At 41.0% G+C, this 22,444-nt stretch overlaps 1 protein-coding gene across 2 annotated transcripts; it reads left to right on the plus strand.

The window, feature by feature from the left end:
* Positions 1 to 963: 963 nt before the first annotated feature.
* HSD17B2 (hydroxysteroid 17-beta dehydrogenase 2) lies at positions 964 to 21,074 on the plus strand. Of its 2 annotated transcripts, XM_067540158.1 has the most exons (5): positions 964 to 1,281; positions 5,640 to 5,852; positions 6,294 to 6,479; positions 10,139 to 10,276; positions 11,697 to 21,074. In XM_067540158.1, the coding sequence occupies exons 1-5, from the start codon at positions 996 to 998 to the stop codon at positions 12,053 to 12,055; spliced, it is 1,182 nt and encodes a 393-aa protein (XP_067396259.1). In that variant the 5' UTR covers positions 964 to 995; the 3' UTR covers positions 12,056 to 21,074. The 2 variants fall into 2 exon arrangements, with proteins under 2 accessions (XP_067396259.1, XP_067396260.1); XM_067540159.1 differs by lacking the exon at positions 5,640 to 5,852.
* The last annotated feature ends 1,370 nt before the right edge of the window (positions 21,075 to 22,444 follow it).

Genomic DNA, 22,444 nt, shown 5'->3' on the forward strand with positions numbered 1-22,444 from the left:
GATACAGGTTTATGTGGTGTTTCAATCACTTTAGCTAATTTAGTTTTAACATAACTTTTTTTTAAATTTAAAAAGACCTTTAGAGTACCCCAAAGTAGGTGTTAAGTATTTCTAATCTAATTTATTGACTGGCTAATAGCTACATGTTGCTGTACACAATTTTGAACAGTCTTTGCCTGCCAAAACTAAGCTTAACATAACCTTTAAAGTTCAGTTCAAGATTTGAGCTGAAGTTAGTTGACTAGTGCTCATTTGGAATCATATCCTCAAAAACATGAGGCAAACCCCCTCCAATTTCAATCAACCAGAAACACAGTGATCATGTGAATATGGAATGTGTCAATATCCAGAGGAACACATTAAATACAGGAAAGGCAATCTTGTTTAGCTTCGGTGTTTCCTTGAGATAAAGTGGGTGGTAGTAGCATGATAGGAACACAGAAGATATTCACGTAACATTAATGCAATGACAGCTACGTATTTTGTACTAGAAAGAGTAAACAAGCAGACCTGATTCATGCCAGTGTAAATCAAAAGTAAATCTACTGAAGTCAGGCCCCTAACTTCATAAGAAGGACGCTTCTGTTTTCAACGGTGTTAGACATACTTTTTCTATTTAGTGAAAATCCATTTAAGTGTGTCAAACAGGTAACAGTTATATTTTTCCTTAGGCCAGGACTTGCTACTTCATGTCCATTCCTGACTCTGTCAATCATTTTCCAACCCTTGTATCATTCAGAAGGTGGAGCTGGAAGACAATAAAAATAAAAAGTGAGAAGAGGAAGTGTTCTAGTATTTATACCAGTATCTGGGGTGATTCAGATAAACCAGTCTTACATCTTGCAATTTTTTTTCTTACTTAAAGATCCTAAAACGATTCCCCTTTCCCTGCCCCACCCCTCACCCAGTTCATATAAAACTCACTCTGCCTTTAGCAACACCTTGTTACGCTGTTGGCTGTGTAGTGCTCGTGAGTCTGCCTTCTATCTAGCAGAATGGACTCTTATATCTCTAAAGCTGACCCGTCTGTGTTGCTCTACTTGGGTGTGACTGCCGCATTTGGAATAATAGCCTTTTACAAAGCCAAGAAGAACCAGGTGGAGAGAAAGTGTAAATTTGCCCGTGGTCTCCTCCAGCTACTTTTATTGGAAATACTCTGTTTTGCCATGCTGAAAAGTTATGTAGGCTTAATCCTATTCTCTATGGCATGTGTCATCTCTTACATTTACTTACCAGTTCAAACAATGTTACCTGTGGACAACAAAGCTGTATTGATCACAGGTAAGAATGAACATGCAAAGTTTGGGAAGTCAAATCTGCCCCTTTCACAGATATGCTGTGAAAATTTGTGTCATCTTAAAGATTTTTTTTTACTAAATATCTTGTATTCTTTTTGCTAGTTTATTCATTTTCCCAGAACTCTTTTTCCAGGTAATTAAATGTTCTGATATCATGTAGGAAAAGATTCATTGTGCTTATTTTATTATTATTTTTACTGGCTTTGTATCTTGAAAAGAAATGTTATAGGTAGATTTTCAAGATGCGCTGCTAGTTTCTTTAGCTAATATTTATTAGTGAAATACATATTATGTTGCTTCTGATTGTTTAATCTTTTAAAACTAAGATTTTAATTACTAGATGCTTCTTAAATGTTACCATAATGCAATGCCTTTGTTTACTTTTGAAAAATATTTATTATTAAACTAGGCACATGTGTACAGTTGTTTTTGAATTATACATTTAAACAATTCATAGTACCAAAGAATATCCAACAAACTGATTCAATACAGTAAAATATTATACACACATGATGCAAACATTGTCTGTCTATCTCTATGAAATTATTAATGAAAGACTTTCCTAACAATGAAAGTTCACATAAGTAACATTGCTAATGAGTTTTGCTCATGTGACATGTTCTCTCATCTACTTTTTGATAAATGCTTTTTTTTTTTTTTTTTGACATTTAAATGTTTCAATCTGATGTTCTGTCTGGAGCAATTTCCTGCAGCTCCTTTGCCTTAGTAGCCTTTTTGTTTCTTTTTGTACCTGAAAGGGTGGATTGAATCGTTTTGAGCTGTAAAGCTGATTTGTTTGGCTGAGAATTTATACAGAAACTTGGAAAGTCATTTAGTTTGGATTGAGAAGTGTTATTACTGAGATGAAAAAAGACAAATGATAAAAACCACATCAACAGCAAGGTCACGTCTTTTCTTGTAACTCAGCCAAATTCTGTCTGCTGCATTCAGTCATGGTTCATTTGCAGTGGTGTATGGAATGATGATGGATGGGAGCAGTGGGTGAATAGGGACTGCATGATTGTGAATGAATGCACAAACTTGAATGGATTAGCCATAGCACTGCTCGAGATTTACAGCCAGGGCTCTGGAGATTTGCCTTTCTCTTTTCTCTTCTCTTTCTTTCTAATACCTTTTGCAAGATATTTAGATTTAGTCATTCTTTAATAAAAACCTGTCAGTTTCTCAGGGCTTATCTACCCCAGATTGTGTAGATCAATCAATTGTGCTTCAGTTGATTATATTGCACTGACATGTTCCAGTCTACCTTCAGTTGGTTTAAGATTTGCTTTTGCATCCCCGGTAGGGCTGCTCTAACCCAATAAAGGTATAGGTTGTTCTTTCTGACAGCTGTCACCTAGAAGGAGGTTTTCCATGGCCGATTGGCACACAATCACTTGAAACCAAGGCTTAGCCCTATAAACTGGGTTAAGCTGCACACCACTGTTGCCTCCCCAGTGACTAAAGCAATTTTGTGTGTGGATGTAGGTGCTGTCTAGTCAATCTCGGTGTTGCTTTCTCCAATGCAGACAAGGCCAGAGGGACTGCTTTAATGACACACTGTATTTCTTTTCACTTTTCCTCCCTTAATTGTGGTGGAATGTTGTTGCGCACTGTTAAACAACCGTCACATTCCACTCTAGAGGTGTCTGTATTGCAGTGGAGGAGGAAGTGATCTTTGTGCACATCTTGTATTTCAGTTTCAGATTTTATAAAATGCTTTTTCTGTTTCTTTGGGATGGAAGATGATATACGTGTAACATATTATAGATTATTATTCATTCCATACAGCAGTGTCTGTGAATGCTCCAAGTGTAAGGTAAAGTTATTGTCTTTGCATTCAATCATGCAAACACTTTTGCACATAACTGCAGTCAGGTGAGCACTCCAGTGAACCCCTTGATCCAAATATTTCTATTGATCCTGTCTGCAGGATTGAGCCCTTTGGGTGTATTTAAATGGAACCTCTTAGGGACAGAATATTTTGCCAGTTTCACGGGAAACCATTTTATAGCTTGAATGACTCCCAGACTCTAGTACATGCCACAGTTCTCTGAAATGAGTGAAAAAAGACTCAAATCCTATAAAATAGCTGGGAGGATGCTATGGAATAACTGAGAAAGAGAAAGCTTTACATTCTGAAGGATAAATTTCTTCACCACGTGCAACGTTTTCCTCCTTATGGCTTCAGTGTCATGAATCAACATTTATGACGTCATCTGGGGTGCTAAGGATACTAATAGTCAGCTTAATGTTGGATTCGCCATCTCTTGACTGGATGCCTTTCTGGAAGATGTATTTTAGTCAAGCATAAGTTATTGGGCCCCAAAGAGGGGCAGCTGGGTGAAATTCTAATGGCCTGTGGAGGTCAGACTAGATGACCTAATGGTCTTTTTTGGCCTTAAAATCTATGACCGAATCCACAAAGAAAGAAGCAAAAGTCCCTTGACTTCAATGGGTGTAGGGCTGGCCACAAATCAGGTTTGTACTGGATGGAGGTAGATTGGTTGGAAGCAAGACAATCAGATGCGGGTGAAAGAAATGTTGCATTTCTTCCTTGTCATTGCTAAATCTGTTCACTTTCCCCAACACTGCACCCTTTCCCTCCTTAAGGTTGTGTTGTAAACCTGTAGTTTGAAGTAAGGGTGGGTGGTTAAGGGAGACTTGGAACTATTCTCATCTGAAACAATTTTTGAAAAAAACCTTGAGAATTGGCGCTATTTGGTCTATTCTACAGAAAGAAATTTGCTCTTCAGAGTATTTTTATGAGCCTCGGGGATAAATCCACCATAAACGGGTGAGCTGCCTTACAGGCCAAGAAACCACTTGCCTCATCCGTTTGGTGGCAGAATGTGACCAGAAGAGCCAACTTCAGTTCATAGATGTTATGAGTGTATTTTATTTAATGTAACCTTTCTTGGTTCAAAATTAATTTGACAGAGTGATTTCTTTGAGAGCCAAAAGTACTTTGTATGATTGTCTGGTTCAGCTGAGATTTCAAGATGTGCAACAGCAAATATCTCTTGGGTTTTTTTCCACAGGACAGTTTTGCCACAGCCATGATTTCAATCTGAATGCTATCTTGCATTGAAGCAATTCAGCATTTTCATTCTACTTTTCTTATATATGTGGATTCAAATCCTAACGATGCATCTGATTGTAACAAAATGAGCAGATGCCATCCTGACCTACTAGGAGATATTCTGTCTGAGTCTTTTAGCTGTACTTCTTTGAATGCATAAAGGCTAGAGTTTCATAGGCAGTCTCCAAGTACCAACAGATGTTGCTCTTAAAGCTGTACCTAACTTCCTTATACTTAGATTTGGAAGGATTAGAATTTTTATCAGTAAATGTCAGTAAATGTCAATTTCACAGCACACGCACAAACCAACGAAAAATAATTTAAAAAATAATCAACATTTGCAGATTAGCAAAGTAAGAAAAATGCTGCTCGAGAATTTAGAGTTTGATTTAAGGATATTTGCCGCGTATATTTTGACATGTGATGTTGACCGTTTGTATTTGAATGGTTATAAAGGTTTAGCTTTTTGAATCTCAGTGTACACCGTCATTAAATAATTGTCTGAGCCACATAATCTCCTGCAGTGGTGAGAATTTATACAGATTAAAAAATCTAAAAAAATGAGCAAAAATAAATATTTGTTATCCATCAATATTACATAAATCCAAAAATAGAATTCTGCCAGGCCTACTTATATTGTATGTTAAACACCGATGGAACAAGGAACCAATTTTCTAAGGATCCTCTTCCTGGTCTCCATTTGGTCATGTGCACGTGCATGCAGGGTTTCCCAGAAGGCATTTTACATTATCATATCATTCTTAATAGATGATGAAGAGCCGGGCGAACTTTTTCAGCCTTTTTTTTTTTTTTTTTTTTTGGCCAAACCCCACGGATTTGAGTTGACCCAAAAGAGTTCGGTAATTTGTGTCAAATTCACTGATTTTTTTGGTCAAAAACAAACAATAATAATTAAAATAAAAAAAATATGAAATGTTTCATTTTGAACTTTACTTCAATCTTATCTTAATTTTATTTTGAAAGATTAAAAAAAAAAACAACCCTCAAACAAAATGTGTTTCTTTTTGGATTGAATGAAATGTTTCATTTGACCCAAACAAATGTTTCTCATCTTTTTGGTTCAATGAAAATTTTTTAAAAAATTCATTCCAGGTCGACCCAAAACAATTATTTTTCCTGAAAGGTCAGTGAACCAGAAAACCCAACAACAACAAATAAACATTGCTACAGTTCTATTTAGGAAGAAGTTTTAATATTTTATTTTGCCTAAGATGTCTTTCTGATTCTGGTGCTTTCAGGAAGTGATTCCGGGATTGGGCATGCATTGGCGAAGCACCTTGATAATTTAGGATTTGCTGTATTTGCTGGTGTCTTGAATAAAAAAGGACCTGGGGCTGAAGAATTAAAAAGGAGCTGTTCTCAGAGACTTTGTGTCCTGCAGCTGGATATAACCAGTTCTGCACAAATTAAGGACGCCTATCTTAAAATTTCAGAGATGGTGCCAAATACAGGTATGGTTTCTGTGACATTTTACGTGGTGGTGGGCATATACCTGCTTGCAAGAGGCTTCCATTTTATAATTGTTTGATAATGTGTCCTTTTGTGTGTGTGTGTGTTCTGCATTCCCTTCCTCTGTACCTATGAGCAGTAAGGCTGTTTATATTGATATATCGATGAGACTTCTGCTTTATGGAGCACTTCAAAAACAGGATCCTTGTCAAATGGCACCAGTGTACCAGCTACAAGAAGCAAGTGGGCTGAAAGGCGCAATATGGACATGTGTACTTAACAATTGCACAGCATCCTAGCTTTGTTTCTGGATGGCTTAGCCAGCCTAGAAGTTGGCATTTCAACAGTCATTTCTCCTTGTTAGGGAAATTATATTTACTTACCTTCTCTTCCTCATTTCTCCTTGTTAGGGAAATTATATTTACTTACCTTCTCTTCCTCAGGGTTATGGGGTGTTGTCAACAATGCTGGGATCTTGGGATTTCCTGCCGATGGAGAACTGCTGCCCATGAGTGTTTACAAGCAGTGTATGGATGTGAATTTCTTTGGGTCTGTAGAGGTGACCAAAACGTTCTTACCATTACTTCGGAAATCCAAAGGAAGGCTTATTAATACCTCTAGTATGGCAGGTGAGTTAAACGAAAGTTCTAAGTTCTGGTGCTGTCCAAATAATTACTAATAATTCACTTGAAGTAAACATTGAGCAAGGTTTTGGTCAATATATCGCTCAGTTTGATAATCCTCAGAAGTCAATATCTGCTTATTATTTATAGGCCTCTTTAATGAAACATCTATTTTGTTCAGTGACTGCTTCCAGTAACCAGCCCATAAAGAAGAAGAGTTTTATAGTAACGTTCAAGAGAAATCAACTCTCCTTCCATAGAAACTAATATAATAATCTTGCATATCTAGATCTGGACATGGTAGGTGGAAAATCCCCAGCAGGAGAACAAGGAAACCAGATGTTGGTAGGAGCACAAATAAACTTGACAGACTCACACAGGAAGATGTCAGGAAGCTTTGGGCAGGAGAGAGGGACAAGCATTCGTAGCGGGCGTTTCCTGTCTCATTCTGGGACCAACCATGGCCATAATTAGCTAGCTGATCTAAAAAGGGAGAGCAGAACCATGGTTCTGCAAGCAAAGGCTCCTGGGCACCTTAGAGGACTCCCAAGCCCAAAGGACTCTCCAGGAAACTGAGGCAGGGAAATGCGTATTGGGGTGTTTATGATTTGTCTAGATCTGTGTATCCCTCCTGTTCAATAAAGAGTAAGTGTGTTTACAACCCTGTGCAGAGCCTGTGTGTCTGTTGGCTTTCACTGGCATGCCACTGAACAGTTAGACCCTGAGTTGCCCACACAGGCGGAGTTCTGGGAGAGGGTGTATTGAAACTACAGAGAACTCTGAGGGGTCAGTGTCAGTGCCAGGGGCTAGTCAATTGGACTGTTGCGTCCAGAAAGGGCTGCTAGACAGAGGATCTGCACCCCAAGAGTGGGCCTAGGAACCCCAGCCAGAGGCAGTGCCTGGACTTTCTTTAGACTCACTGGGCTTAAAGAGCACCAGAGGCCCAGTGAGGTGGTCTCCAAACATAACACAACTGGTAAGTGTCCAGTCATGGGGGGACCAGCGGGGGTTCTGCCAGGACTCTGTGTGTGACGATGTTTAAGTCCACTCATGCAGAAGACTCTGTTAATAATTTAAGGCCTGACATGCATATATTTTTTTTAAATAAAAAGGATTTCAATTCACTTTGAGGGACATATTTTTATCCCAGCCTCCATATTTGCGAATACAGTTTTGTGGGCACAGTTATTTGCTAGAGAAGAGCCAAATTCATGCACGTAAGGGGTACTTATGAACCCACATCGGGACTATCATCTACCTCGCTAGCTGGAGCAGCGACTGTTGGCTTTTGCACATTTTAAATGTGTGGATATAAATTCGGAGAGGACGTGCCGTAAGAAGTGATGGGTATTTCAACTATCCGGCTCCCACTGAAGTATATGGCAAATTCTCATTGATTCTTTCCTGTGAGTGTGCGCCTCCACCAAACTTCGTTATCGAGCGATGATACACTCCCTCAGCAAGCTAGTGAAAAAAGTCACTTTTCCATGTGATGAGGGACTTATTTCCAAGTCGTGTTTTCATACCTATGAGCCATTACATTTTTACAGTGAAGGAAACCGTGCAGTGAGCATTTTTAAAACCATCTATTCTAATTTGGGTGATCACCTAACATATGTTATCATGGAAACGAGCAATAATAGGAACTGACAGCCAGCAGCTGATGTTTTAGTGCTCCTTCAAAATGTAAAGGGCTAGATACAGGATCCCACGGTGCCGAAAAGATTTTGGTTTGATGAAGATAAGTTGGAGGATTACAGTATTCTCCCCACCCCTCGTTTTCCCCCAAAAAATGTGTTCTGAAATGTCCTGTCCTGGAAAAATCAGAGAGATATTAAGTGTCATTAAAATCCCCTTTAAGGAGTCAATATTCACAGTTCAGGAACTCCAGTCCAAGGAGCAAACAGTTCAGTTTCAACACAACAGTGGGGTGCTTTAGATTAAAAATAAAACAAGCTCATTAACAAAAGGATTTAGGATTTTAAGTAAAGTCAAGTGTCAGAGAGAAAGTTAGAAATGAGACTAACTGTGCGTGCAACAGGGGGTTGGGCTTGCTGAGCTAATCTGACCCAGGGGGTTGGTTCCTGCAGCCAGCGTCTTCTCCACTATAGAAGCATGGCCTGTGGAGACAAGTGCCCTACTAGAGTAGGTGGACAATTTTCTGTCAAAAGGGAAAAGTGTTCAAAAAGGTAGTTTTGTAAAATGTTTCAGTTTTCAAAAACTAAAAATTCTGAAAAAAACGTTTGTTTTGTTTTGAAAAACGGGAACATTTCTCTCCCAGAAATTGTGTGAAAAATTAAACATTGTAATGGCCTTTGGAATTTTTCACAGAAAAATCTTGCTGTTTTCCAACTCTTCCCCATGGAGTAGACTGTTGTGGTGTCTTGATCCTAGAGGAAGGCTGGTTGGGTTGAAATAAAGCATTGTATTTTGGGACCTGTGATTTTGTCTCTTTTATATCTGTTCCCTTTTATGGGCTCCTGGCACCTTACCAGAAAAAAAACAGGGTAGCAGGCAGGGGAATGGGGAGCAGGGATGACAACAGCTGTGTGGGGTGCGGGGAGCGTGCCCGGTAGCAGCGGGAGGCTGCTGCTGCGGAGGCAGGCGGCGGTGCAAAGTGCGGAGCTGTCCCCTGCTCTGCCAGCAGGGCAGCCTGGGGAGGTGTTGGGAGTGGGGGAGCAGGGGTGGCAGCACCTGGCAGAGCTGGGGCTAGAGCCGGTCCAGCTCCTCACCCAGCATGCCCCCCAAACTCCACCCATGGAGCCCCCCCATGATCCATCTCGTGCCCCCCCCAATTTGAGAACCGCTGGTCTACACTGCATGGTTAGGTTGACATAAACTGCCATGTGTTGACCTAGCTGTGGACGTGTCTCCACTTAAATTTGGCTTCTGCTGACATAAGCGCCTCTGCACGCCCATTTAGTAGCACCACCTCCCCGAATGGTGTCATGGTTGATGTAATTAGGTCAACGCAGTGTGAGAGTAGACGCTGCGTTGCTTACGTCAACTGTTACTGGCCTCCAGGAGCCATCCCACAATGCCCCACACTGACACGATAATTGATACAACTGCTCCTGGTAAGGTCACGCCCCACGCCAACACGCGGAGCCAAGTGTGCACACATACAAGCGATTTAATAAGTGCGGTGGCTGTATGCCAGCATGAGTTAGGGCGACATAATTTTGTAGTGTAGACATGGCCTGAAACTGGAATTGTGACTGTGTAACTCAGGGTAATTATTCGGTATGGTAGGGACTTCAAATCCACTGCCTTTATTCACTCATTAAAACAACAGAACAAAACCCCATTGCTTAATTATTAACACTAGCTAAAAGTTACCTGTGTGATTTCCCTTTCTGAACATAACAGCAATTGTGATTAATTTTGTATCCCCACATGCAATACAATTTACTCTCCCTGTGTTTAAAAGTGACTGATGATGAGGTGTGACTCGGATTGCAGCTGCTTCGAGCTACTGCTGATTTAAGATTTTTTTTTTTTTTGCCAGAAACAAATGATTCCCTTGATGTCTTGTCTTTAACCTTGGTGGAAGCTGTATAATTTTGTGTTATGCTATGATCATTCTTTTAAATTATTGAAATAAAGTCCCAGCAGCCCAGAAAGCACTGGCGTCAAACTTTATCATGTTTATATTGCTTCTGTAGGAGGCATTCCGATGCCAAAGTTGGCCGCATATGGCGCATCAAAAGCAGCTCTGTCCATGTTTTCCGGCGTAATGAGGCAGGAGCTTTCCAAATGGGAAATTAAAGTTGCTGCAGTTCATCCAGCAGGCTTCAGAACATGTAGGTATTTGACATTTCAGATCGTTCTCCTTCGTTCAGATTATTCCCTGTTGACCAACATCCTCAAGAAAAAGTCATGAATGATTCGCAGCTGTCACAGTTACTTCCTAGCCTCACTCAAATGAAGATCCAGATTTCTTAAGGGAATTAAAAAACCAACCAAACAATAACCTCCCCCTACAGAGATAGTGAGTGACTTTTGCTTCCAAGCAGCCAACATTTAGGCAATGATGTCTATCAAGGAATGATTGAAAACCTTGTTTTGCCTTTCTGTCTGCTGGGCACAGTTTGTCTTCAGCATGTAGTGAATGATCGGCAGTGGCATATCTAAGTGTTTGTCAGTCATTCCTGATGGGGGAGGCTGCCATTTCTTCTCTTTGCTTTTACCTGCCTTACCAGAAATAAAAAGCAGATTTCCGTGTGGGTCGGACTTGATTAAGGAAGCCATAAGAACTAATTAAAAACATCAGATATGGCCAACCATAAGTATAATCGCATGCTACACAGTGCTCTAATTTTCTTTATCAAACTATTTTCCATCTGCATAATGGGTGTCTTGGTGTTGTATTATCTTGCATTGTTTCAAGATGCTACTTATTTTTACTATGGAACAGAGGCTCCTTCTGTCTTTTCATCTCTCCCACCCACCTTCCAGCTCTAAATTCTTCTTCTCGCCATGCTGACAGAGACAAAAATCCAGGTTTCTACAGAATTCCTTTCCATGTCATGAAAGTTGCCAGTCACCCAAGAGATTTTGAGCATTCAGTGAAGACCAATAGTGATTTCTAGCTTGCTAGCTTCCGTACTTGGAGAATGGGCCCTACAGACCATATGAGGCCATATGGAAGGGCTTTATAAAGAAACACGCATTCCCCGTCTCTGGGTATGTGCTTATTCTGGCAAGAAAATGAAGGTGTGAGTTTCTAGTGCTATCTATCCAGCACCTTTTATTAGCACTAAAATTGTGTTTATAGACATTAAAAAGCAAAGAGCATTGTCTTTATCACCCCCCCTTGAACATGTTGCATGTAAAATAATTTGACAGGGCCTTATTAAGAGTGTTTTTCTTAAGGGACAATGCTAACCTAAGCTATATGTAAATAAGGCAGACTATCCAGGATATTTTAAAGCAAAGTGCAAGCTTGATAGTAGAGATGAAAACGGAGCTGAAGTCCCTCAATCCATGCTTTGCAGTAGGATGTCCTGTCCTGTTCTGTCTGTAACTTAGCCACACCTTTTTTTTGTTAAAGAACTTCAGGCTTATCATGAAATAATGAAACTTTTTTTAACCTCATGGTACAGTTTGGATGTGCAGAATAACTACGTAAGACAGGGAGGGGAAAAATGTACTCATTTGCCAAGTGAACTGGACTGTGAAGTTACTTTACAAAGCCCAGGTAACTCAAATTTGTTATTCCAGGCATTCAAGGCACATCTGAGTTGTGGAATAAGCAAGAAAAGCATCTTCTGGAGAATCTCACACCAGATGTGAAGAAAGACTATGGTGAAGACTACATTGAAGCACTGAAAACTTTCCTCCTGCACATGCCAGGTCACTGTGAGGCTGACCTCTCCCCAGTACTAGATGATATTCTCCATGCTTTGTTGGCAAAGCGTCCACACGGTTTATACACTCCAGGCAAAAATGCTTACCTTGCTCTGTGTATCTTTTGCTATTTTCCGCTCTGGATTTACGATGGTTTCATTGGTAAGATGCAAATTAGCAAGAGTGTACCCAGCGCTTTAAGGACCCCAGAGGCTAAAAGCAAGAACATGTGAGCAGGGTGTGGAACGCCATTGGCGCTTCAAACTATGCTGTGAGATCCTGGCAAGGTTCTGCAGGAAGCCAGCGCTTGCTGCATTGTAGTTTATTGGGAGCCCTTTGCTTGTCAAATTGCATTCAAGCCGCTGGGCGATTGGGTGTCAGGTTAATCCTGAAGCTTTAAGTGTATTTTAGTGTTGGTGAATGGTGGCGGATGGACAGCACTGGCAGAAACGGTAATGGCGTCCCCCCCCCCGTGTTGTGCCTTTCTGTGTGGGAAGCAAGCAGCTAGTTCAAGCATCATGCTCAGTCAGTCCATTTTTTTGCTGAGCTTGCTTCAGCCTGCCAGGGAAAGCTGAACACGATGAAGCTCATTAAGTGACCACATATTGTTCTGAAGGCTATTTTTTTTTTTTTTTTTTTTGGTGACACAGCCCTACGTGTCCACGTGGGCGTAAGACCCCACCCCACACTGCTGCATTAGCACTCTCGGAACATGGCTTCAGGAACAGTAAGGAAGCTAAGGGGCTGCATACCTGGGACTCCCTGTGATGGAGTGTATAGACCCCACACTGATAAGGAAGGTGCTGGAGAACCTGGGGGTCAAGCCTAATTCCAGCCCTCTGGCTCTGTCAATCATGTATGGTAGGAAGGAGGCCTTCAAAAGGGAGGAAACTGCGGACAGCTGGGAGAGGAACAGGAGACTGCTGTGTGACTTCTAGAGCCCCAGAGGGAACTCCCAGCCTGCACATCTTCACCCCAATCGTATGGAGAGTATAGTAAGCTCCCCGTGTAAATTGGCTGGTAAAGTGGTAAGCCCAACTCAGCAGTCCAGTCAGCGCGATCTCTCAAAACCCACTAATCAGGTGGTATTGTTGACAGGGCTGTGGACTTCCCCCCACCTTTGGGGGACCCTGAGAAGGGGGTACCCTCAAATGCATTGGGGCATTTGACTTTCCTTTTGATTGCCCCATTTGGAGAGACTTCAGAAAGCCTGCAGAGGGCAAGTCCATCCCAGTGTAAGTAACAGGGCCTGGTCAGGTTCTCCCACCCTCTGGGAGAAAGGGGAGTCCCCTGAGGCCTGAGTCCCTTCCCCCTCAGGCAGGTGAGTGGCAAGGGGTTGGAGAGAGCCAGGCAGCAGGTGGGGCTTTGTCTCTGGTTCCCATCACCTCAGCTATCCCCTGGGAGTGGGAGCAAGGGGTAACGGGGTGGTGAAAACATGCTGCACCCAGTAAAGGGGAAGGGGCAGATGGGTGAGCATCTCTTTCACAGGTCTGATTCTGAAGACTGAAGCTAGCCCGTAATGTTAAAAGTCATACTGTCGTGAGTCACAGTTTGGAAATTAAAGTAGCACTAGATCAGGCTGTTCCTCTCTTTTTCTGATTCTGAAAGCTCTCTCCTGTTGGGGTGTAGATACATGGATGTCTGACTTTCAGTAGAATTGGCCTGACTTTCAATAAATAAATCTACTTTTTAACTAAACTGGCCAAAGGTTCTACTTTTTTTAGCATCCTGCTTGTCTTACCCTGGGGACATAGAGGGGGGGTAAAGCCTGGACCTATTGAAAGACAAATGCAGTTTTACCACTGAATTCAGTGGGGCCAGAATTTCACCTAGCGATTTCAGCTATCTAAAGACATACATACCAAAGACAAGAAACCTTTTTACCATGTTTGTGTCATGATTTTCATACACAGAACTTTGTGTCTTAACCATATCTCTTTAAGCACATCTTTTGACAAGGCATTTGCATTTACCGAGGACTAGTTTCTTGACAAGGTTTAAAATTAACTTCATTTTATTTGAGTCCCGTCTCCCCCTCCCCCCCCAAAAGGGGGGGGGTGTTATTTGTTTATTTTTAGCACTTAGGAATCAAATGCTTTTTTCATATATGAGATAACTCAGTCATGGTCAAATGAAGTTTTACTTTAAGACATGCTCTCTTTGGGCTTAAAATTAGAGCAGAAATGTTGTTTCCCAATCAGGACTTAAAAACACTTTCTGCATTTGTATATATTCACTGACAAGTGAGATTTGGGATTTTCAAAACAGCTCATTTCGGTGTTTCTCAACCGTTCTGATTCTGATTCTGGCTTCCTATTTTGTGTCAGGGAGATCTCAGAGACTGGTGCTGGTCCATGGACTGGTCGTTGAGGAACACTGGCCTATGTGACTCTGATTTTCAATGAACAAAGCCAAGTAATGAAGCAAGATTAAAAACTTTTGGAGCCAGGATTGTTTTAGCAGGCCCATATGATAACCTGAGAAGTGCTTCCTTGATACATGGCTTTTCAAAAGATCCCAAATGACCTGCGAACATAAGTCCTACTGAAAGTCCAACATGTGACCAAGGGCCAGCTTTGTAAAGATAGTTAGGTGCCTAGTCAGATTTTCAAAAGCAGCTTAGGTGTCCAACAACCAGTTAAATCCATGAGTTTTAGGCAACTAGATATTTCGGAAAAACCTCACTAGGCAGCTAAATACCTCTTTAAAAAATTGCTCCTACATCACTTAGAAGCACAAGTCCTGCTCAAAATCAAACATGTGACTGTTAGTCATGGGCAAATCAGTTGGATTTGTGCTCCTATATTATCTGATTACCTAAAAGACCTAGGAACAATAGCTCGTAAATCAATTAGACTTTTAAAAAAATCCCAAGCACTAAAGATAAATAGCTCCCAGCCTGTCACATGAACCTCCTAAACACAATCCTAATTACAATAGTGTTTAACCCTTGTCACATTACTTGACTTTATTCAGACACACATTTAATCTCAGTTTTGAAATTGCGATACATGGTATTATTATTATTGAGTTGTACAACATGGGTGGTGTGTGAGGTGTTTTACAGGCAGGCATAAAGATTTTTTTCCCCCCCTGAAGCACCAGAAATAGCTGGGTGGGATGGATGCATCTTGGAGCAGATTTTGGTGTCATGTAGTGACAGGATTATACTGGACATTGCTGATAAATACATAGCGCTAGAGCTACCTGTACTGTCAACAGTACATGCTCATGAAGGTGATGCAAGTAAAGAAATGATAGATTGGAGGAAATGGCCGGGCAAGGAATACTGCAGTCCAAGATCACTCTTCTTTCTCTTCTTGTCTACCTAGTGTGGTGACAAACACCAAGCAAAGAACCAGCTGATACCCTAAAGGGATCAGGCTATTTAACTCTGTGAACATATGGTTTGATCCAGCACCCACTGATGTCAAAGGAAAACATCCATTGACCTCAGTGGGCTTTGGATTAGGCTCATTTCTGTCATAACAGAAAGATATAACTAACTCAGATACATAGCACAGTCAGCTCTCGTTCTAGAAATCTGTCTTCTTCCCAGACTCTTGGGGCAGAAAGGTATGAATTCAGCATGATTTTTCTCTTCCAGTGCCCTGCTTCTTAACTGATTGACTATCACAGAACTTCCAAATTTGGGTTTACTCTTTCATTAGAGCTGTTTCCAAAATACTCTTTCTATAGCTGGCCTTTTAAATAACCACTTGCACCCTTAAGATGATCATTTTGGTTGTGTAAGTTAGACCTTCCTTCCTTCAAATATCCAGCCATGGACAAAGCCTAATGGCCAAACTGTGTGCGGCACTAGGTGATGGAGAAACAAATGAGTAACTGATTAATAAAATAATGCCAGTAACAGGGAAATGAGAATTAGAATTACAAAGTGCTATAGAAAGATTCTTGAACAGACATCCTCCGACTGGCTCATGCCGGTACATCCTCACCTTTGTTCAACAGAAAATAGTCATTTAATTCACTGCACGCAACAATCACTAGCAGAATCAATCTCTACTGGCACGCAATATCCATATTATCTGGGACTGACATCTTTCTGGGCACTTATCCATGGTAGCTTGCAAATAACTTCAGTGCAGGCTTTTAAAGTTCGATAAAAATCCAACCTCCAACTGTGAATTTCCCCTGTGAATATTCTTCAGCCAGTGGTGTAGCTATAGGTGGGCCTTTGAAAGCAGACCCACCCAATCAGATTTTAAACAATTCATCCCACGTTTTTAGCAGCTTGTGACACATGGCTTGTGCCCACCCTTGTCAACCACAGGCCTGGCCAAAAAAATATCAGTTCTGGCTACTCCTCTGTCTTCAGTGCAATATGAATGACACCTGTGAAAAATGGAAGCAGCTGTTGTGTCTTGACCATGCTGTGACTCACAAAATCGAGTCCTGTGATTAAGATGTGGCTAAGCATAAACAGATGAAATATAAGACAGGGAACAAATACAGGGAGCCTGACTCTCCCAACTGCAAGATGCGTGGAGGAAAAAATACATAAAAGAACAAAAACTTAAGTAATAAAATAACAAAGCACACTATGATTTAGTCTTTCCAGGGACCAAATGTGAAATGCTGCTGCCAGTGAATTCAATGTCAAAGCGCCCATTGACTTCCATGGGATCATGCTTCACCCACGTTCTGTGTACAGAGCAGCTCATCTGTCTGTCTGCCCTCTCCTTGTTTATAAATGGTTTATTACACTAATTTCCAACTACCAGCATAACAATGAACTGGTGCCACTCATGTCTCACTTCCTGATCACATCCTTTAGCTACATAAACATAGTTACACTCTATGTATGCAACTGTTTACTCAGTTGGGTAGTGTCTTGAAGCCATCCCCTTGAAATAAATGACCAGTAACTGAAATAAAATCTCTCTCAGACTTGTGGGAAACCTGCAGCCCTAAAGACACTGCCTGAGGAAATGTGCCTGACCGAACATGGGAGCTGGGACAAGAAGCTCAATGGCCTTTTTTTGTGTTGCTTCCATACCATCTTGCTCCAGAAGTAGTCAAGCCAGTATGGTACTGTTAATTTTCTCTGATACTTGACCAGTTCCTCTAACAAACACCCATATACACAGTGTGTCTGTCTGACTGCAGGTTAAATGCTTGGATTTCAGAATGACCGAGCATTGGATCCTATCAAAGGAACCGTGCATTAGGAAGAATGACTGGGTCCTTGCTTGTGTCTGTTATAGTTTAAACCCGACTCATGTGAAAGTGGCCTTAATTTAGTGCAGCTCTGCTGATTTCCAACAGCTCCGGGCCTGCCCCCGCCCACACATTCTCTTGCACAGTTGGGACGCAATATCAGAGTGAAATCCTTGTCTCATTGAAGTCAGTGGAAAAAACTTACACCCCATAATGATACTAGACGTTTTTGCAACTCCATCACATTATAAGCCCCAGATCCTTCTCAGCAGTACGACCACCTAGCCAGTTAATCCCCATTTTGTCGTTGTACATTTGATTTTTCTGTCCTACGTGTAGTACTTGGCATTTGTCTTTATAAAATTGAATCTTGTTCACTTCAGACCAGTTTGAAGCAGTCATTTTGAATTCTAACCCAGACCTCCAAAGTGCTAGCAACCCCTCTCAGCTTGGAGTCACAGTCACAGCCAACCTGAAACACTTTCCAACTCAACTTTGGAAAAAAAATCACACTTCAAAGCTAATCGTATTATAGGGGATTGATTTGGTTTTACAGGCTGTTGACTTTTCATGGCTCACTGCCTCATTTACAGGCAGGTAAGCACCTGGGCATGTCAAAGAATCTCAAAACGTGTCAACACTCATTTAGCAAAAGTCAGTCCAGAACTTGTCGGTAATGTTTTTCCTTCTAGCTATTGCACGTTTAATCAGTGTTATGGTACAACCAACAATGCCTGACATTTTACAAGGTACATAATGCAACTCCACTCATGAATACACCCAGGTGCAGCAGACCTAAGCAAGATGATGTAAATATGGTTCCAAAAGTTTTCCAGTGTGTCATTTTGCAGTGGGACAAGCTGTGGGACCCTTCTTAGGAACCGCATAAATGAAGGGTCTCTCCTGGTTCCCGTCAGGTGTGTATCTCTATCACTGCAGACCCTAGTGCAGCCGGGCAAAGCTGCTCTTTGCACTAATGGAGACTGCTACTGCTTGAAATGGGGATAAACTCCACTGATGTTAATGGCAGCTGTGCTCATCTACACTAACATTTGTGCTGGTGCAGCTAGGCTGAAGGTTGGAATTGGTGCAAATCCCAGCATAGCTGAGGAATTTAAAAAAAAGCTAGACAATGAACAAGTGCAAGGAGACTAATTCATCCCCCATGGTATTCAACAGCCTTCCATCAGAGAGAGATTTTTACCCCAAGCAGTGTCTGCATCCCTAAGGAAATGGCATCTTCCTGTATACAAAATGCAACCTCTTTTGGCTGCCAGTAGTGATGAGAAACCTTTCCTGCATGGGTTACTGCAGCTGACTATAGTGCAAAATGTACTTAAAGCAACAAATAAGGTTCAGGGTAATTTCACAGGAAAGCTTAGGGTGAAACCGTAGAGTGACATGGTCTCAAAAATGCGGAGCGCTTTACATAGTTTGGATACATAGCGCGAAACAAGGTTGTCTGCACATTCCTAAAAAAAATGTTTGTGCAAAGATGCATACACACTGTCGTAACCTGTTGCACAACAAGGTGCTCACATGGAGAACCTGAACCTTTTTTCTAATGCTGATAAATGCAAAGTAATGCATATTGCCAAACATAATCCCAACTGTTCATATAAAATGATGGGCTCTGAATTAGCTGTTACCATGAAGAATGAGACCTTGCATTTATTGTGGATAGTTCTCTGAAAACATCCACTCAGTGGGCAGAAGCAGTCAAAAAAGCCATCAGAATGTTAGGAACCATTAGGAAAGAGTTAGCTAATAAGACAGAAAATAGCAAAATGTCACTATATAAATCCATAGTGTGCCCACACCTTGAATACTGCATGCAGTTCTGGTCATTCCATCTAATATATATATATATATATATATATATATATACATTAAAACTGGAAAAAGGATGGCGAAGGGCAGCAAAAATGATTAAGAGTATGAAACAGCTTTCATATGAGGAGAGAGTAAAAAGACTAGGACTATTCATCTTGGAAAAGAGACTAAGTGGAGAAGGGCTATGATAGAGGTCTATAAAATCATGAATAGTGTGGATAAAGTGAATAAGGAAGTGTTATTTACTCCTTCACATATTGTAAGAACTAGGGGTCACCCAATGAAATTAATAGTCAGCAGGTTTAAAACAAAAGGAAGTACTTCACACAACACACAGTCAATCTGTGGAACTCATTGCCAGGGCATGGCGTGAAGGCCAAAACTATAACGGGGCTCAAAAAAAGAATTAAATAAGTTCATGGAGGATAGGGCCATCAATGGTTATTAGCCAAAATGGTCAGGATGCAATCCTACGTTCTGGGTGTCCCTAGCCTCTGCCTACCAAAAGCTGGGAGTGGACAATGGCTCACTCAATGATTGCCTGTTCTGTTCATTCTTTCTGAAGTACCTACCATTGACGCCTGTCAGAAGCTAGGCTACTAGGCTAGAAAGACTATTGGTGTGAGCTAGTATGGCTGTTTTTATGGAAGGCCACATCTCTTGTATGGGATTGTGAAGGGTAAGGCATATAGATTTAGAGTAGTGTGAATAATCTAATTTGCTTTATTTTAAATGGGATTTAGATTAACATGATTATAAAAGCAGCCCTGTCCTTAGATGCTGCCAGGTGTGAAGGCAACTGTTTACTTAGTTAACCCGCTTTTCTGTTTCCTGCTTGCTGAGGCTCTAAAATGGGTATTTTGAGAACATGCTGAGCAAGTGATTGTGAAAGAAGGAATTACAGTTTGCAGTAAGTTATAAATCAGGTCTATTGCTTTAATGACTACGAGTCCTGGGCACCCTTTCATTGTTAACCCAGAGAAGGGATGTAAAGTCATGTCGTGTTGAGCTCATACTGCTATATGTTGAAAGTAAGCACATTGTCTGCAGTCCAGGACAAAAGAACTGCCAACTGGGATGGAGCCTCCAAAATGGACCAAAGATTAAGCTTGACTACTCATAACCAGGGTTGGGCCGTGTTGTCAGGATGTGAGCGCTGTGGGACCCTGAGTCGCTCAGAAGGTGTTGTGGGAGGTGCCATGGGGGTGCAACCAGCATGAATCACATCCCCATTAGGTGAAAGCAAATATGAGAGAAGCATGTTTTTCCCTCAAGTCACCATGACAATAACAAAGATGGCTGATGCTCCTACTTTCCCTGAGGAAGGCATAGACTCAGACCAGAAGGCTGTATAGCATGAGGTATCAAGAAAGAAGAAGTCATCTGACTTCAATGTTCCTGAGATCAAGAAAGCTGAAGAGCAGAATCTTTTTCTTTTCTAGATAAGATTTTCCCCCCTTTGCTTCTTTATCTTGAATATAATACTTGTGCAGAGATACCTACCAATTTACTGATTTTTTGACATATGAATGTTTAAAAAGTAAGTAGCATGTGTGGACATTTATTAAAAATGGCACCATTAATTAGTTACCAACCTAAAGTTTAAGCAAATCCTACCCCAAGTGGAACTGTGAGTTGCTGATCATTATTGTATTGAAAGTAGAGACGTTAGCTGGAAGGGGAGCAAACAGAGTACGTAAGTCAAGTGATAGTGCTCTGAAGGAACGTAGTGGTGATTCAGGGTTGAGAAAGAGACTGTGTGTCCTTGAATGGTTCATTTTATTTTAGTTTGTGTAAATTCATCATGTATCACAATGACCTCATGATCTGATAATTAATTATGTTGACTAGATTATTTGATCAATTGTTGATCCCATTTCATGTTATTTTTAATTTCCTGATTTAGTAATTTGACCTCTATTGTAACCTTGATTTGATCAGTACCCTGTTGTATATTGTCATTTGGGTTAGGGCAATTTATAAGTAAATTAACCAGTGATATATTTATTTAGGTTCATTTATTCTTATTTATTTTCTTAATATAATCTGTAAAGAGTACACTTACTTAGTTCTCTCTCATCAAATGGGAAAGTGGCTTACACTGATCCACTTCTGAATTAAACCCCATTTCTACTACAGAAAAAACTGAAAGCTTAACAGAATGGGTTCTTTCTTATGAAAATTAAAAATAAATAAACAAACAAATAAAGTATTCATCTAGACAAACACAGACTGGAAATAAGGTGTATATTTTTTAACAGTGATGGTAATTAACCATTAGCACAACTAACCAAGGTTTGTGGTAGATTCTCCATCACTGGCAATTTTAAAATCAAGATTGGGTGTTTTTCTAAAAGATCTGCTCTAGGATTAGTTTGGGGACGTTCTATAGCCTGTGTTACACAGGACATCAGACTAGATGAGCACAATGGTCCTTTCTGGCCTTGGAATTTATGAAAAGATAACCAGCAAGGACCACCCAGGAGCAATCACTGCATCAGATTATAAGTAAAATCAAGTCCAGAAACGCACTGTCAGCTTGTTACATGGAGTTCTTTCTAAGCTCTTGGTAATCTTATTCTGTGCTAGGTGGTGTCAGGAAATAAATCAATGGCAACACGGCCATCTGGCTGATAAATGGACTGGCATGAACAGTATAACACAAGAGTGTTCTCACTTAAGAGCTATATTTCACTTAGTCTCCAAGCACTTACACATGTCCACAACAGGTTTATAAACACACCCAACACTCAATAATTACAGACATTTGGGTGGCTCTTGAGTGGCCTTCCGCTTGGCCATCTTCCAGCTGCCAATGGGGACCACAAACTATGTCCAAGAAGAGATCCCTGAAGAGTCCAAATCCCTCCCCTTCTATTATTAGTAGAAAATAATACATCAAGGAAAAAATCTGTTAGGCAAGCAGTTTCAAAAATTAGACAAGAGGTCTCCACAGAGTACTAATTAGCCAGATGTGTTCCTATAGAGTCTGCATACCTTGAAGCCCTAACAAACACGTCCCAGAAGGCGTGCATAGATAAGCTTCTTGCTTTTCTCCTGAAACACAGACCCAGCATGTTTAAGAGACATCTCATTAGGGGTGGGGGTGTTGCAGAATCAGATAAAAGTTGAGCAAAAGGCTCCCTCTCCCCTCCTGGCTTAGTCATGGTAAGGCTGCACAGATCTGCAAAAAGGCCTACCGATTTAGGCTGCTGTTTGTTAGCAACAAGTACGATAGTCAATATTACACTGTTGGTCGTGGTCCCTGGCCCTTTTACTGGTCCACCAAAATCTCCCCATCCAAGCTGATCGACTTGTGCCTGGAATGTTGACACCAAAGTTGGCAAAATTTTAATAGCCTACCTTTGCCATTTTATGCTGGAGATAAGCGTTGCTTATTATTCATACAGAGTTGTATTCCAACAACCCTGAGGAGGCTGGGCGCCAAACATAGTAATAATCATAATGCTTTAATTTTTAGAGCATGGGACAATGCATAAAACAAGCATCACTGTCACGCTGTGAAAGGAGGTAAACGGTGAATCGTGCTGCTGGGATAATTGTGGTTTTCAAATATGTTGTACAGGTCATCGTAACCTGAGTAAATG

This window comes from Emydura macquarii, unplaced genomic scaffold, assembly GCF_026122565.2.
Source record: "Emydura macquarii macquarii isolate MOO-44397 ecotype Brisbane River unplaced genomic scaffold, CSIRO-AGI_Emac_v2 contig_561, whole genome shotgun sequence".
NCBI lineage: Eukaryota > Metazoa > Chordata > Testudines > Chelidae > Emydura > Emydura macquarii.